The sequence below is a fragment of the Bos taurus genome, chromosome 6 (assembly GCF_002263795.3).
Source record: "Bos taurus isolate L1 Dominette 01449 registration number 42190680 breed Hereford chromosome 6, ARS-UCD2.0, whole genome shotgun sequence".
In the NCBI taxonomy this organism is placed as follows: Eukaryota; Metazoa; Chordata; class Mammalia; order Artiodactyla; family Bovidae; genus Bos; species Bos taurus.
This window is the reverse complement of record NC_037333.1, coordinates 6432439-6450513: the sequence shown is the minus strand read 5'-3', so window position 1 is coordinate 6450513 and position 18075 is coordinate 6432439. Positions and strand designations below refer to the sequence as shown.

Genomic DNA, 18075 nt, shown 5'->3' with positions numbered 1-18075 from the left:
CGCATGAGGTGGCCAAAGTGCTGGAGTTTCGGCTTCAGCATCATTCCCTCCAAAGAAATCCCAGGGCTGATCTCCTTCAGAATGGACTGGTTGGATCTCCTTGCAGTCCAAGGGACTCTCAAGAGTCTTCTCCAACACCACAGTTCAAAAGCATCAATTCTTCAGCACTCAGCCTTCTTCACAGTCCAATTCTCACATCCATACATGACCACAGGAAAAACCATAGCCTTGACTAGACGAACCTTTGTTGGCAAAGTAATGTCTCTGCTTTTGAATATGCTATCTAGGTTGGTCATAACTTTCCTTCCAAGGAGTAAGTGTCTTTTAATTTCATGGCTGCAGTCACCATCTGAAGTGATTTTGGAGCCCAAAACAATAAAGTCTGACACTATTTCCACTGTTTCCCCATCTATTTCCCATGAAGTGATGGGACCGGATGCCATGATCTTCGTTTTCTGAAGGTTGAGCTTTAAGCCAACTTTTTCACTCTCCTCTTTCACTTTCATCAAGAGGCTTTTTAGTTCCTCTTCACTTTCTGCCATAAGGGTGGTGTTTAAAGGCAGGGTAGATAGCAAACTTGTAACAGTTGACAGCACTTATGTTTTAGTCTCAAAAATATCACTTTGGTGCAAAACATGCAGCAATTTGAATTAAAATTTTGTTTCTTAAGTTAAAAGTGACTCCCAACTTAAGAAATCATTACTCATTATCTAAAATTTGGCTTCAGGGTAAGGCTTCATTCAAGAACCTTATCAGCATGGTTTATTTTACTTTTTAAGGCATTTTGAGTAGCACTTTTGACATTTTGTCATTTGTAAATGTAAATGTATCTATTTTAAATATTATTACCTTCCTGATGCCTAAGGGCAAAACAGACATTTTAATTTATCTTGTGAAGATATAAAGTTAGACAGAGGGTGGAAAAACTGATGAAAAATGAAAGATCAGAAGAGAGACAACTACATTACAAAAATGAAAAAGCATTAGTTTTGTCTATGAAAAAACCCAAACAAATTAGCTACAGGTATAATAAATAGTCATTATTACAATCATTTCAAAATCCAGATAAAGAACATTTTTATTAACTGTTTGATACACCTCTTTCCCCCTACATTATTTAGTTGAATTCTCTTTGATTTCCTCTTTATATGACAGTAACTTTGTAATATTATTTTTTCCAGGAAACTTTCAGTTCAGTTCAGTTCAGTTCAGTTGCTCAGTCGTGTCTGACTCTTTGCAACCCCATGAATCGCAGCACGCCAGGCCTCCCTGTCCATCACCAACTCCTGGAGTTTACTCAGACTCACGTCCATCGAGTCAGTGATGCCATCCAGCCATCTCATCTTCTGTCGTCCCCTTCTCCTCCTGCCCCCAATCCCTCCCAGCATCAGAGTCTTTTCCAATGAGTCAACTCTACTTTAGCAATATTAAATTAATAGTTTTTATTATTAATAATTGGCTTGCAATATAACCTCGTTGCCTCCCCAGACAGCCATTTTGCTTTTTTGCATTTCTTTTCCATGGGGATGGTCTTGATCCCTGTCTCCTGTACAATGTCACGAACCTCTGTCCATAGTTCATTAGGCACTCTATCTATCAGATCTAGTCCCTTAAATCTATTTCTCACCTCCACTGTATAATCATAAGGGATTTGATTTAGGCCATACCTGAATGGTCTAGTGGTTTTCCCTACTTTCTTCAATTTCAGTCTGAACTTGGCAATCAGGAGTTCATGATCTGAGCCATAGTCAGCTCCTGGTCTTGTTTTTGTTGACTGTATAGAGCTTCTCCATCTTTGGCTGCAAAGAATATAATCAATCTGATTTCGGTGTTGGCCATCTGGTGATGTCCATGTGTAGAGTCTTCTCTTGTGTTGTTAGAAGAGGGTGTTTGCTATGACCAGTGCATTTTCTTGGCAAAACTCTGTTAGTCTTTGCCCTGCTTCATTCCGTATTCCAAGGCCAAATTTGCCTGTTACTCCAGGTGTTTCTTGACTTCCTACTTTTGCATCCAGTCCCCTATAGTGAAAAGGACATCTTTTTTGGGTGTTAGTTCTAAAAGGTCTTGTAGGTCTTCATAGAACCATTCAACTTCAGCTTCTTCAGCATTACTGGTTGGGGCATAGACTTGGATTACTGTGATATTGAATGGTTTGCCTTGGAAATGAACAGAGATCATTCCATCGTTTTTGAGATTGCATCCAAGTACTGCATTTTGGACTCTTTTGTTGACCATGATGGCTACTCCATTTCTTCTGAGGGATTCCTGCCCATAGTAGTAGATATAATGGTCATCTGAGTTAAATTCACCCATTCCAGTCCATGTTAGTTCACTGATTCCTAGAATGTTGCCGTTCACTCTTGCCATCTCCTGTTTGACCACTTCCAATTTGCCTTGATTCATGGACCTAACATTCCAGGTTCCTATGCAATATTGCTCTTTACAGCATTGGACCTTGCTTCTATCACCAGTCACATCCACAGCTGGGTATTGTTTTTGCTTTGGCTCCATCCCTTCATTCTTTATGGAGTTATTTCTCCACTGATCTCCAGTAGCTATTGGGCACCTACTGACCTGGAGAGTTCCTCTTTCAGTATCCTATCTTTTTGCCTTTTCATACTGTTTATGGGGTTCTCAAGGCAAGAATACTGAAGTGGTTTGCCATTCCCTTCTCTAGTGGACCACATTCTGTCAGACCTCTCCACCGATGGCATCACTGACTCGATGGACGTGAGTCTGAGTGAACTCCAGGAGTTGGTGATGGATAGGGAGGCCTGGAGTGCTGTGATTCATGGGGTCGCAAAGAGTCAGACACGACTGAGTGACTGAACTGAACTGAACTGATAACCTCATTGCAGGTTTGTGCCCAGAAACAGAGGAATTCTGATAAGTTCTGTTTTTCATAATAGCAAAAACAGAAAACCCACATGGTGCATTTATAATTGTGTGTGGTGACTGCAGCCATGAAATTAAAAGACACTTACTCCTTGGAAGGAAAGTTATGGCCAACCTAGATAGCATATTCAAAAGCAGAGACATTACTTTGTCAACAAAGGTCCATCTAGTCAAGGCTATGGTTTTTCCTGTGGTCATGTATGGATGTGAGAGTTGGACTGTGAAGAAAGTTGAACGCCAAAGAATTGATGCTTTTTAACTGTGGTGTTGGAGAAGACTCTTGAGAGTCCCTTGGACTGCAAGGAGATCCAACTGGTCCATTCTGAAGGAGATCAGCCTTGGAATTTCTTTGGAAGGAATGATGCTAAAGCTGAAACTCCAGTACTTTGGCCACCTCATGCGAAGAGTTGACTCATTGGAAAAGACTCTGATGCTGGGAAGGATTGCGGGCAGGAGGAGAAGGGGACAGCAGAGGATGAGATGGCTGGATGGCATCACTGACTCGATGGACGTGAGTCTGAGTGAACTCTGGGGGTTGGTGATGGACAGGGAGGCCTGGCGTGCTGTGATTCATGGGGTCGCAAAGAGTCGGACACGACTGAAGGACTCATCTGATCTGATCTGATCTGTGCTGTATCATCTAGCACATTCCTGAAAGGGGACAGCTTCGCATTTGACTAGGGATCATTTAGAAATTAACTCTTCACTGACAATTTTTATGTTTAGCTACTGAAAAAGTTTCCAGGCGAATCTGTAGGTGCTGTACAATGTCAACCTATGTTTCTCCTCTACTACCCAAACTTAACTGTGTCAGCACCTTAGAACAGTTGATGTTACAGTAAGACCTCTGGCCCTGTCCTTCAGTGTTTCCACACCAGGCAGACTGGCCTAAGACATGGGGGAGTGTGCCTGGGAGCTGTTCATTCCCATGCTGGTGCAGCTGGGAACAGCTTGATGTAAACATGACCGAGAACCACATAGATATATTCCATCAAAACCAAGCTGAACAAAGCTCCCACTCATCTTCCCCTTAGCTGGATTTCAGTAATGTTCCATCACTACATGGAGGGGGAGTTGGAGTGAAAAGATATCACAGTCTTAACTGAATTCAGATCAAGTATTTCACTCTGGCAGATTTTACAAAGGCATATGAACATGTGAGTTAATTGTTGGTGTTCCTTCCAGGACTTTGGAAGGGATCTTGGAAGGGAGGGTCCTGAGTTCCAGCTTCATTAACTTCATGTTAGACTCTCTAGTAATGGGTTCACATCTACTACACTTCAGCTACATTAACCTCTATCTTTCTCTCTCTCTTTATTTTTATTTTTTTTTTGCACTGACCAGGCATATTTTTGCTCTTCCTCCCACTCTTCCTGCCTTTCAAATAACTGTTCCTTTACTCTTTGTGTCTCAGCTCAGGGAAGTCTTTTCTGGTCTCCTGTGTATCATCCCATTACTCTGCCATGCCACTCTGTTCCTCTCTTTTTAGCTCTCATTTCTGTCTGAAGCTATTTTGTTTACTTTTCTCTTGTTTACTTACTTACTTGTCTTTTGTTTACTTACTTACTTGTCTCCAGTAAAATGCAGGTGCAAGAGAGCAGGAATTTTGCCCAAGATGCTTACAGCTACACCACCTAAACCTAGAAGAGGATCTGGCCTTATTCATTCAAATGATTTTTGAATGAATGAACAAACTATAAGCTCAAAAGTGCATAAATATCTTTTTAATTAGCTCAAGAATATAAAAACAACTCCAGTCCTCCAGTTCACCAGGTTGGAAAGCCAATCTCAGGTATTATTAGGGCCTCTTTCTCCTTGGAATTTGTAAAGGTGATAGGGCTGCCCTGGTGACTCAGACAGTAAAGAATCTGCCTGCAATACAGGAGACCCAAGTTTGATCCCTCAGCCAGGAAGATACACTGGAGAAGGGAATGGCTACCCACTCCAGTATTCTTGCCTAGAGAATTCCATAGTTAGAGGAGCCTGCTTGGGCTACAGTCCATGGGGTAGCAAAGAGCTGGATATGACTGAGCAAATAACACTTAGAATTTAACAGAGGAGCAGGTTATCAGTCACTGCCTTCTCTGATCATTGAGCTGTCTATGGTCTTGGTGTCAAGATTAGGACATAGACAGGTACAGACAGAAGACCATGAGAAGACGCTTGCAGAAGACAGCCATCTCTAAGCAAGCAGACAGGCCTTAGAAGGCTCTGCTGAAACCTTGATTTCAGCCTTCAAGCCTCCAGAACTGTGAGAAAATAAATGCCTGTTCTTGAAGCCACTCGGTCTGTGGTGCTTTACAATAGAGTCCTAGTAAAGTACTCCCTGAGGCCATAAGGCTGGGCGACACAGCAACTCTGGGCCTTGTGTGAAAGCAGGAGTTGCTAGTGTGCATCTCTTTAGTTCTGCAACCCTGCATGATGGGACTTCAAGTCACCAGCCATAGCAACAGTGGTGGTTTCTCCCCAGACCACATTCAGCAAGAGCGGGCACATAGAAGCTCAGGGAAAATGCCTTTAGGAGGGCCTGGAGTGGCTTTCACATGACTCCTTATTGCCTCCACTGGAATGTTGCAGAGCCCAACACCACCTGCTCACATGGTATTTCACACACGTGCATTCCAGGAGACAACACAAACACTCAAGGGGCAGCAGGCCCTAGCGGGGTCAGCAGATGATGAATTAGTAATTCTGCAGGAGTCAGGGAGTTGCATAACTGCTAAACATGAGTTAACAAATGTTTATGCATCATATCGATTATGTGTATACCTAATAACTGTAACTAATTCCGACCAGCATGTTTCCTCCAGAGGTTAAGAACAATCATTTGAAAAGATCTTACTGTCTTTGTCTGGGATATTAATTTCTTCTCAGATACATAATCTTATGTCTAATTGTTGTCAGTCATTTTTTTGCAGGGAGAAAAATAAAGCAACAATACCAAAATGCATTGTTTCAAAGCTCTAAAATTTAACACTGATTTTGGAGGGTATAATTTAGTGACAGTTCCAAATAATGATTGTACCTGTGGAAAAATGATGTTGTTTGTTTAAAAATATAGAAGCTATAAGGTAAATCTCATTTTTGAGAATTCATTGACATTACCTTACGTTTTTTCCTTAAAAATTATCTTTTTATTTTTTTCTGTTTCAGATAATCCAGTACTATCTGAAATGCAAAAAAGGGAGATTTATTAGCAAAACCATAAAGTAGCAAAATGATATAGTCAGCAGACATCATGAGTCATAGTATTTCATTCCTTAATGGTACAGTCAAATGCCCTCCAGTGTTTCAGAAAATTCAAATGCCTAAAACTATCTTTTCTAATATGTTTAACTCCATCTTCATTGTCCTAAAGTATACACACACAAGCATACACACACACCATTTTTACAATGTATGGTTTTTGAAAATGAAACTTTTAATATGCATTTATCCTACAAGGATTTTCATCCATGTGGTTTCATTTGGTGATTCATTCAAATTTAATTCACATAAATATATAGTTAGTTACCCAGTCATGTCTGACTTTCTGCGACCCCATGGACTATAGCCTGCCAGGCTCCTCTGTCCATGGAATTCTCCAACCCTCTGGAGTGGGTTGCCATTTTCTTCTCCAAGGGATCTTCCCAATGCAGGTATTGGATCTGGGTCTCCTGCACTGTAGGCAGATTCTTTACCAATGAGCTACCAGGGAAGCTCTGGTAACATAAATATATTAGCTAATGTTGCAAGATGCCTGCTACTTTTTTTAAAAGTCCCTTTAATAATCACCAAGTCCTGGTAGCTCAAAAGGAAAGAAAACTTAAGTTTGGTGTAAATAGTGAAATCGTGGCACATTTTTCCAGTTTTGGTTATTCTAAATTTCACATAATTTTACAATAATGTTGTGAAATAATAAAAAATACATATTAGCCATTGTCCCCAGTTCCTGACACAGAGCTCCTAAAAACCCTTGTCATTTCCTAACTGATAAGAACACTAGGAGTGTCTCTTGTTCTAATATTGGCCTTTGACCTCTGTTCCTCCCACAGAGCTCCTAAAACCCTCGCAATTTTCTGGGTGATGGGAGTGCCTTTGTTTTAAGGAGGTGACATTGGGCGAGCTCCTGTATGGCTCCTGATTGAGGGCTGGTTGCAGGAAAGACCGAACCATGATTAGAAGCTTAGAATTTTCAGTCACGCCCCACATTCTCTTGAGAAGCGAGGGGGCTGAAAGTGGAGTTAATGATTGATCATGTCTGTGTGATGTAGCCTCCATAAAATCCCAAAAGGATGGGGCCTGGGAAGCTTCCAGGTAGGGGAACATATGGAGGTGCTAGGAGGGTCGTGCCCCTAGCAGAGGCCGTGAAAGCCCCTGCCCCTTTCCACATACCCTCGCTTCACTACCCATCCCTTCCCTCTGTCCATCTGTATCCTTTATCACATATCCATTAATAAATTGGTAAATGTAAGTAAGTGTTTACCTGAGTTCTGTGAGCCGCTCTAACAAATTAATCAAATCCAAGGAGGGGGATGTCCTTGGAAACTCTGATCTATAGTCAGTTGGTCAGAAGCACAAGCAAGAACATAGGATTGCAACTGGCATCTGCGGGGTGTGTGAGTGAGGGTGGGGGGACAGTCTTGTGGGACTGAGCGCCTTATCTCCTGGTAGATAGTGTCAGAATTTAGTTGAATTCTTGGACACCCTGCTGGTGTCCTGAGATTTGTTTGTTGGTGATGTAGGGGGTCCCCGCCCCACAGACAAACATTGGAATTGTGATCAGAAACCAAAAGAATTGTTTGTTCACAAATAGCTGAGAAAAGAAAAGATAGAAAAAGGCAAAGGAGAAAAGAAAAGACATACCCATTTGAATGCAGAGTTCCAAAGAAGAGCAAGGAGAGATAAGAAAGCCTTCCTCAGTGGTCAATGCAAAGAAATAGAGAAAAGCAATCAAATGGGAAAGACTAGAGATCTCTTCAAGAAAATTAGAGATACCAAAGGAACATTTCATGCAAAGATGGGCACAATAAAAGACAGAAATGGTATGGACTTAACAGAAGCAGAAGATATTAAGAAGAGGTGGCAAGAATATACAGAAGAACTATACAAAAAAGATTTTCATGACCCAGATAACCACGATGGTGTGATCACTCACCTAGAGTCAGGCATCCTGGAATGTGAAGTCAAGTGGGCCTTAGGAAGCATCACCATGAACAAAGCTAGTGGAGGTGATGGAATTCCAGATGAGCTATTTCAAATCCTAAAAGATGATGCTGTTAAAGTGCTGCACTCAATATGCCAGCAAATTTGGAAAACTCAACAGTGGCCATAGGACTGGAAAAGGTCAGTTTTCATTCCAATCCCAAAGAAAGGCAATGCCAAAGAATGTTCAAACTACTGCACAATTGCACTCATCTCACACGCTAGTAAAGTAATGCTCAAAATACTCCAAGCCAGGCTTCAACAGTATGTGAACCGTGAACTTCCAGATGTTCAAGGTGGATTTAGAAAGGTAGGGGAATCAGAGATCAAATTGCCAACATCTGCTGGATCATCAAAAAAGCAAGAGAGTTCCAGAAAAACATCTACTTCAGCTTTATTGGCTATGCCAAAGCCTTTGACTGCTTGGATCACCACAAACTAGAAAATTCTTAAAGAGATTGGAATACTAGACCACCTGACCTGCCTCCTGAGAAATCTGTATGTAGGTCAAGGAGCAACAGTTAGAACTGGACATGGAACAACAGACTGGTTCCAAATCAGAAAAGGAGTATGTCAAGGCTGTATATTGTCACCCTGCTTATTTAACTTATATGCAGAGTACATCATGAGAAACACTGGGCTGGAGGAAGCACAAGCTGGAATCAAGATTGCTGGGAGAAATATCAATAACCTCAGATATGCAGATGACACCACCCTTATGGCAGAAAGCAAAGAACTAAAGAGCCTGTTGATGAAAGTGAAAGAGGAGAGTGAAAAAGTTGGCTTAAAACTCAACATTCAGAAAACGAAGATCATGGCATCCGGTCCCATAACTTCATGGCAAATAGATGGGGAAACAATGGAAAAAGTGACAGACTTTATTTTTTTGGTCTTCAAAATTATGGCAGATGGTGATGGCAGCCATGAAATTTAAAGTTGCTTGCTCCTTGGAAGAAAAGTTATGACCAACCTAGGCAGCATATTAAAAAGTAGAGACATTACTTTGCCAACAAAGGTCCATCTAGTCAGGGCTATGGTTTTTTCAGTAGTTATGTATGGATGTGAGAGTTGGACTATAAAGAAAGCTGAGTGCCTAAGAACTGATGCTTTTGAACTGTGGTGTTGTAGAAGACTTTTGAGAGTCCCTTGGACTGCAAGGAGATCCAACCAGTCCATCCTAAAGGAAATCAGTCTTGAATTTTCATTGGAAGGACTGATGCTGAAGCTGAAACTCCAATACTTTGGCCACCTGATGCGAAGAACTGACTCATTGGAAAAGACTCTGATGCTGGGAAAGATTGAAGGTGGGAGGAGAAGGGGACAACAGAGGATTGATCGGTTGGGTGGCATCACCAATGCGACGGACATGAGTTTGAGTAGGTTCCAGGAGTTGGTGATGGACAAGAAAGCGTGGCATGCTGCAGTCCATGGAGTTGCAAACAGTCGGACATGACTGAACAAGTGAACTGAAGTTCACTGTGATGCTTTATTTTTCTCCAGAATTTAAAATGTTACTATATTATTCATGATAAAGAATAGCTTCTGTTTTTGAATAGTTAGCAAAGGATCATAGACATTAGCTCAAAATATAAAGTTATATTTGAGTGAAAAATTAAATTAGAAAAATAAAAAAGGCATAAATTAGGCATAGGTGACCAACATAAAATGATTGTAGAATAAGTCATTCCTAATAAATATTTTTGTTTCATAATATGTCTTCCTAGTTCTGTTAGGCTCAGAAATCTTAATGTGCTATCCAAATTGGGAAAGATAGTATAAATATTATTAGCTGAATAAAAACCAAATGAATGAATGAATGAAGAGTAGAGCATCTGGTACAGTCTTAAGTAATTTAAATGGTTCAGAAGTAGAGCCAGTCTAAGAAGATCATTTTCAAAACCACTTAAGACACATTTTTCCCTTAAAATATGTATTTTGGTCTTGACATGATTCTTACATCCCAAATAAAATTAAGAGCCAACTTATGTGGTTTTTGACCAGGGCTCTGTTTCCATTCCTCTACTAGTATCTCAGTTTTACCCCACTGGCCTGGGATTTAATTTTACCCTCCTTGCAAGTTACTAAGCTACCCTGTTACTGTTTCTTGGATGCTGAAAGCAGATGTGAGACTCTTGGGTGGAGACAAAGAGCTTCACTACGAGGGTGCAGCAAGCAGCACGAACATGGGTCTGTGGACACCAGTGAATCTTGCCTCAGACTCCACAGGGTTGGTGTGGTATGACCCAGATGGATGCTACACACACAGTAAGTTTGCGCAACGGCTAAGGAAGGCAATGGCACCCCACTCCAGTACTCTTGCCTGGAAAATCCCATGGATGGAGGAGCCTGGTGGGCTGCAGTCCATGGGGTCGCTAAGAGTCAGACACAACTGAGTGACTTAACTTTCACTCTTCACTTTCATACACTGGAGAAGGAAATGGCAACCCACTCCAGTGTTCTTGCCTGGAGAATCCCAGGGACAGGGGAGCCTGGTGGGCTGCCGTCTATGGGGTCGCACAGAGTTGGACACGACTGAATCGACTTAGCAGCAGCAGCAGCAGCAAGGAACACTAAAGTTAAAGAGTCCGTTGCTATTATTTTGTTTTTGGCTAACTATCAGCTAGCTAACTTGCTCTTTGTGCAAGCCTGGGAAATTACCACATTTCTCAAGGCTGCATGCTGCAAACACAACCCTGAGCAATAGCTCAAGAAAAGAAGCATTAGGATCTCGAGTTCCGACACACCTAGAAGGATATAAAGGAGCCTAGTGACCCATGGAGGACTCTCCCACCACCACCTGGTGGATTTTCATTCTCATCCTGGGTTCCACTACTGCTATCGATATCCACGAAGGGTGGACATGGCTCCTGACAGCTGCCTGGAAAAGCCTTGAGCTTCCCTCTGGTTGGATCACATACAAATTAATCACTGGGGCCAGATGACTGTCCTTGACTTAGGCCTAGATTTGCACCCATTCCTGAACTAATCTCTATGTAAAAGAAGAAGATTACTCTTATTACTTAGATCATCCATGCTGACTGCGGTGGGAGGATCAATTTTACCCAACTTAATAGCTATCAATGGGGAAGGGGCAAAATGTTAGGTGGCAGCCATTACCTACTTTACATGGTCTCTAAATGGTATAATTCAAGAATTCTGCTCTATTTCAGCTTTCGAAAGTCAAATGAAGCAGAGAGAAAGAAAAAAAAAAAATTAGAACTCATTGGCCTTCTTTTCTATGCCTTTATTCTGGGCTATCATCTATTTTTTCACTGTATTCATAATAATTGAGCACCAGTTAGGTGTCAGGAACTGTACTAGACTTGGGGATACAATTCAGAAATGACTCCTAATCTCACAGGTTAATAATCTAGTAAAGGATTCATTTTAAGAGACCATTAGGATGAGATGGAAAAATACAGAGTGATGGTAACCCATAGAGGGAGCCTCTCACCTGGACACTGAGCGGGAGGGTTAGGAAAAGACTCTTGGAGAATATGATATCTAATCTGAAGCCAGAGGATGAACAGAAGTTATCAGGTGAGCTGTGTGTGGGTGAGGACTAGAGAACTTGGAAGAATGCCTTAGGACATGGAAAAACAGAGCTAGTTAGAGAAACTGACTGTGATCCTGTGTATCTGAATCATAAAATTCAAGGTGAGAGAAGAGGCAGGAGAAGTGAGGAGTGGGAGGCAGAAAGTGTTATCTATGTAAAGGAAACTTGACTTTTCTAAGAAACCTTAAAGACTTTAAAAAAAGAGGGAAAACAAGGTAGATGTTGCATTTCAGTAATTTCACACTGGCTATATAGAGTGAAAAATGAATTGAGGAGGAAGCAAGGCCAGGACAGAGAGATTAGTTAGAAGATTGCTGAAATCCAGCACAGAGACAGAAGCAATTATACCAGTGAAAATGGGATGAAGGCACAGATTTGTAATCTATTTATTAAAAGAAGTTAGAGCTGTAGGTCTTAATGAGTAATTGGATGCATGAGATGAGAATAAGGAAATATTTAAGGCCTGGAGATAGGATAGCAATGATAAGAACAGATATTTTTAATTCAAGTAGCTGCTGCTGCTGCTGCTGCTAAGTTGCTTCAGTCGTGTCCGACTCTGTGCGACCCCATAGACAGCAGCCCACCAGGCTCCCCCGTCCCTGGGATTCTCCAGGCAAGAACACTGGAGTGGGTTGCCATTTCCTTCTCCAGTGCATGAAAGTGAAAACTGAAAGTGAAGTCGCTCAGTCATGTCAGACTCTTAGCGACCCCATGGACTGCAGCCTACCAGGCTCCTCCATCCATGGGATTTTCCAGGTAACAGTACTGGCAAAGGTTCAAATCCTAACTCTACATGTAGCTTCTAAGGCTGAGCTAATTACCAGCAAAAAGGAGACATTGATAACTGCCGGGGTCCAGCCCTGGTGGATCCAGGGAATTCGAAGCAGGGACGGTGTCGGCGAGGATCAGGAAACAACTGCTTAATTAAAGGTTAATTAAGGATATAAAGAGTAATAGAATAAGGATAGCTCAGTGAGGAAATTCAGTGGAGAAAAGAGGCTGAAATAAGGATAGCTCAGTGAGGAAATTCAGGGGAGAAAAGAGGCTGAATAATTCAGCCAGAAGGTGAGAGAAAGAACGACATGGGGAGACCAAGTTTCCGTGAACAAGGCCCGCACTTTATTTTCCAAAGTAGTTTTTATACCTTAAGTTATGCATAGAGGATAATGGTGGAAGGGGTAGAGTCATGCAGCAAGCCAGGCTTTCTTCCTGCAAACTTATCATATGCAAAAGCTTAGGTGATTTGCATCATCTTCTGGCCCAGAGGCCTGTTAACATTTTAAGACCCTTTCTTCAGAAAACTTATTTTTCTCTAAAGGTGATTGGTCAGGAGCCACCCTCCAAAAGCATTAGATAAAGTTGCATTCCTACAGAGCAAAGGTGTGGTGGGCTATAACAAGAAAAAGAATTATCTCAAGGGTCCCAGGTTACAAACATTAAAGCTACTACTTAGACCAATTATATTAATCAATACACTGCCAGGGACACAGCAGGTAAGGGATATGGAAACCTAACAGCAAACATTGGCCCAACAAGTGAAAATCCCTTCACCAATACAATTTCTAATCAATCTTTTAACTGCTCAAAGGAATCTGTATTTAGACAGTTTAGAACATCTCATGCCTCTCACAGTTGGGAGGCTCTGAGCAATCACATGTGGCCGGAAAAACCTATTCAGGCAGGCTAGAGGACTTCCAAAGGAGTTTGTAGGTTGAAACACTGTCACACCCAGGAATTATTAACTGGAACTGTAAGCTAACTCTTTTTTCAGAGAGAGGTAGTGGGGGACAGCCCCCTGTAAAGTCAGAGTGGTGTAGGTGAAAGCACAAAGCAGAAAGTAGGCAGACTCTGGTTTGGGGGGTAGATGCTCGAGAATTTCCAGGGGAACCCCTGAGGCTCGATCCCGCCTTTGTGTATGCCAAGCCTCCTTCCTCATGACCTCTGCCACGGGCGGAGCTCGCTCCCAGCAGATAACTACCTAGAAAAGCTGCTTTGAGGATAAAAATGCAAAGAAATAAAATACTCTATGTCAAGTTTCTGACATAGAATAAATAATAAATTATAGCAACATGTCAGTTCCTATTTCTCTGTCTGAAAGAACTGGTTAGATGGAAACACTATTCATTCAATGCAGTCAGGAGTGTGCTGGCTGCAAGTAAAAATAAACTGGACCTCCAGCAGTTTTTAAAAGTAGGGGTCATTTTTCCTGTGCAATAAAGAGACTGGAGATGGATAGTTATTGGCATTAACTTAGCAGCAGTGGAATCTTTACTGTTACCCTTGGCTTTACCTCATGGTCACAACACGGCTGCCCCAGTTCCAGCCTCCAGTGTCAGCGTTGAAGGGGCCATGCATCAGAGAAAGGTTATGGGCTAGTTAATTATCCTGAGATGGGGGACATAGGAGGAGAAGACAGAAGTTTGAGAATAAATAACAAACTTGATTTTGAATATATGGAGTTTTAAGTTTCTGTGATATATTCACATAGAAAGAGGTTTATTAGGCAGTTGGATACACAGGCCTGGAGTTAAGGAAAGATATCTGGGATTGAGGGGGAAGGTTAGGTTCTGGGGGGTGAATGAGAGAACCCATAGCAATGGTATACAGTGAGAAAACACAAGGACCGGGACACGGCCCTGGCACAGAACACCAACATTAGTGGCTAAGTAGAAGCCAAGAAATGCCAAAAGTGAGACAGGAGTGTTTAGGGAGGCAAGAGCAGAGCCAAGAGCATGCTGTGTCCTGGAAGCCTAAAAGAGAAAACAGTTTAGGAGGACGTGGTCAGTAAGAGCAAGGGCTACAGAAAAGCAAGAAGGTAATAAGTAACCTTGCTGAGAGTTTTTCCTGTTGTGGGGACAGAAGCTAGACTGGAGTAGGTGAGGAGTGGAAGAGAGGAGACAGAAAGAACAAGCATAAAAAAAGTTCTTTTCTTTCTCTTTTGTTCTCAGAGTTCCTATTTTAGGATGTCAGTACTTGCAAAATTCTTTTTTTTAAAAGAAAGATGTTGGTAAAGTCAATTTACCTTTCCAAAGAGAAGCAAACTTGGAATGAGAGTCTGGTCCTCAGGACCTTCGGAGGGTCTCTTCCGGCGCCAACGGTTTCTGATTACATGGTCTTTCTTACTCCAGGGATGAGACACAAATAAAATCATTTGGCATGTTTAGGTTCTGGGAGCAGAGCTGTGTAAATGTTCATTGTATGATGCTTCCGAGTAATGAAAAAGGCAGAGACTGGAAGTCAGCGGTCTGGTGGCACATGTAATGCTCACTTTCCCAGGCTCTCCTTTATTTAGTGTGTTTTTATATGGAATGTCATGGAAAATAAAAGTGTTATGGGAAAATAAAAACGTTCCATTTGGACAGTTTTTGGTAGGTCATATTCAGATTCAAAACATTAAACTATTTTGAGCCACATATCAAGTCAATTTTATATTGGGCCACCCAGACTCAGAACACTTGATGAAAGACTATATAAAAATACGAAACTTGTATGCAGTGACACTGTATGCAGTTGGCTGACTATTCAGTTTTAAGAAGTTTCCTTCCTGTTGAGGAAGGAAGAAAATGAAACACTATTTAAATTTAAAGCAAATCATGCAATAGACATAGTTATAAGAATGTAGCTTCCCTCTCTCCCTCTCTCTGCCTCTCTTCTTCATCTTCTGAACTATGTAAGTACCAGTTCGGAAAAGTACTTTTCGGAGTACAAGGTTTTTGTTTTCGTTTTTTTTTAAATAAATATTTTGCTTTCTTTTATTTCTTGCAGACTAGTTCTGCAGGCTGCAAACAGCAAAGCTAAGAAAAATAATAATTTTTTTAAAATTCCCTTTTGTCTGTTTCCATCATTACTGTGGTAATTCTCAAAACATTTGTTTGAGAGAATCTAATCATCTAGTAGTTCAACCCTTAGAGCTCATATTTTAGGATGTCACTTGTGGCCTGGAGATCAAAACCTTCATGTGTCCTCTACTATTTATAGAAGTATTCAATGTGTTTCTCTCATTCTTTCATTTGAGGGCTGGGGTTTAATCAGTTAGAGCTAGAGAACTTTTGCTCCCGTTCCCCCCCCACCCCCCACCCCCTCCATCTCGCCGCAAAATGGGGACGTTATCTTGTGTGTGAGGCTCTTCCCGTTTCCTGAAGGTGGGCTGAGCAAAGGAGCGTGACGCAAGAGTGGGCTGTGTCCCTGATGCCTCTAGCGCCTCTGTCGCCCGGTGAATGATCCCATTAGCGGCGCAAATTCGAAGCGGCAGCCGGGGTAGCGGCGGCGGCTGCAGCGGAGGCTCTGTGCGCCCCAGTGCTGCCTCCTCGGCGCGAGCCCGAAGCTGAGCACAGAGATTCAACCGCACCCAGGCTCCGTCTGTCTTTTCAAGCTCTTCATGCTACCCGACTAAAAGAAGAAAATGGGCACGGGGGATTTTATCTGCATTTCCATGACCGGAGGGGCGCCCTGGGGGTTCCGATTGCAAGGTGGCAAGGAGCAGCAGCAGCCCTTACAAGTCGCTAAGGTAGGACCACCAAAGATGGGCTATCACACCTTGTTCTGGGCTGGGAGAGAAGGGATAAAAGCAACTTGGTGGTGGTTTATTCAAGTTCTGATTCAGAGGTCTCTATATTAGTTTGATTGTGATGCTGACGCTGAATTCTTCTTGGGTGTGGGTTTTTGGGTTTTTTTTTTTTTCCTTCAGAAAAACTTTGGAGAGTAACATATGGCACATATGTAATTAATCAGTCATTAATGGGGTGGGGAAAGAGTGCTATATTTTATCAGCTGAAGAAAAGCCTAATCAGCTGCTTCTCTGGCAACCAGCAAGACACTTGGGAACGTTTCTTCTAGGCAGTCTTAGAATCCACAGTTGTTATTGTTTCATGTCCCTTTACTTGGCTCTGGCTGAGGAGAAACGCTCAGCTCAGTATAACCAATTGGCTTGGCTATTTTGGGGACTCTTATAAAGTATTGTTAATGACATTTATCATACAGCATCCATGAGAAGGCCATCTTGGGGCAATAATTTTTTAAAATATGAAGATCTCATAAATTTATTTGAAAGAATATTCTTTTAAGGATTTGGCTTATAAATGCAAAAGTCTAAGTACCCTGGTCCATCATGTGCATTCATCTTGTTAAGTGCTCAAAATAAAATTCACAGACACTGGAAATATATTGTAAATAACTTAGAGGTTAACTTTGAAATGCATCTTATAATGATTTAAAATATTTTAGGTGTTTTTATTTCCATTAGATTGCTTTCTTTCTTAGCTCAATATGCTTACCAGTTTGCTTGAGGGGATCCGGTATTGTCTAATTGTGATTCAGCTAAAACCAATTTTAAAATACATGAGAAAAAGCAGACTTTTACCCAATTTTAATACTAAATTGAAGTACCTAGGAAAGAACGTTTGATTAATTTTCTATTTTATACTTACATTGAAAATGGATCTAGATCCTCATGAAATATATGGACGGTAGGCCTTTGTAGTTATTCTTCTTTTCCTTTGGCTTTTTTTTTTTTTAATTTATGTTCACTGTGAAGAAAGGAGTTTCTTTGAAATTTTCTGCACCCAGGCTTCCTCGGAAAATCCTTTCAAAATGTGATGGTGGAATCCTGCCACCTAGTGAAAATTTCAAACATCAAGGATGAAGCATAAAAGGGCAGATGAAAAGCAGACATTTTTAGAACTGAAAAGTTTCTCAGAGATCCCCAGTTCAACCTGCTAATTTTAGATAAGGAACGAACCTTCCAAAGCTAAGTAACCTGCCTTGGGTCTTTGGTCTTAGGTTTGGAACTGGCAGAGTGATTAAAAGGTACAAAGGTTGTTGGTTTCATTGTTTTTCTTTAGGAGTCAATGGTAGGCAACATCAGACAAAATATTAATGCCTAATTCAGCATATGTAGAATTCATGAGCCCGAAGTGGATTTGTCCCGAGTCTAGAATAGCAGTTGGCCGGCTCCTGTCACTGAGATTTGGGTTCTAATTCCAGCTCTGATCTAACATGCAGCCGGTCCTGAGACAGATCACTCTTCCTAACTCATTTGGGGGCGGTGTGTGTGTGTGTGTAGAAGAAGAAAGAGACAAAGATTTTGAGTGGGGTGGGAAAGAGGAGAAGTACATTGGAAACTGGACTCTACCATTAGTGAGGTTCTATTTGTTTGAATTTTCTACAGCCCTATTAGTATACAATTTTAGAATCACTTGCCAACCAGTTAAAATGTGGGGACAGAAGTGGCTAGAAGCTATGATTCTTGGTAGCTCTTTCATAGCCATACCTACAAAATAGAATGGGTTTTCCTCAGTTCTTGATGTGCTTATTTCAAAGTGGCACCACTGAGTGGTGATTTTTTGAAGAATTGAAGCAAATTGCTCATGAAGGGTGCTTTGGAGGCGTTTCTCTGCTGAAAGCTCTCTATTATCAGGATTCAGAGAGGCTGTTAGTTCGAA

General features: G+C 41.5%; 2 protein-coding genes across 4 annotated transcripts in view; one reads left to right on the top strand and one right to left on the bottom strand.

Moving 5' to 3' along the window:
- Positions 1–17789, bottom strand: part of SEC24D (SEC24 homolog D, COPII coat complex component) — a 173416-nt gene extending 155627 nt beyond the window's left edge. For both annotated transcript variants that reach the window (XM_059887854.1, XM_059887853.1), the window contains exons 1-2: positions 14658–17789; positions 6001–6063 (exon numbers count right to left, since the gene is read on the bottom strand). The gene's annotated coding sequence lies outside the window, so the exon portion shown is untranslated. The remainder of the gene's footprint in view (positions 1–6000; positions 6064–14657) is intronic.
- The window catches only part of SYNPO2 (synaptopodin 2), a 204206-nt gene continuing 201991 nt past the window's right edge, over positions 15861–18075 (top strand). Inside the window, exon 1 of one of the 2 annotated variants that reach the window (XM_005207587.5) lies at positions 15861–16142. In XM_005207587.5, coding sequence (XP_005207644.1) covers positions 16038–16142 — 105 coding nt within the window. In that variant the 5' untranslated portion in view covers positions 15861–16037. 2 annotated transcript variants of the gene reach the window in all.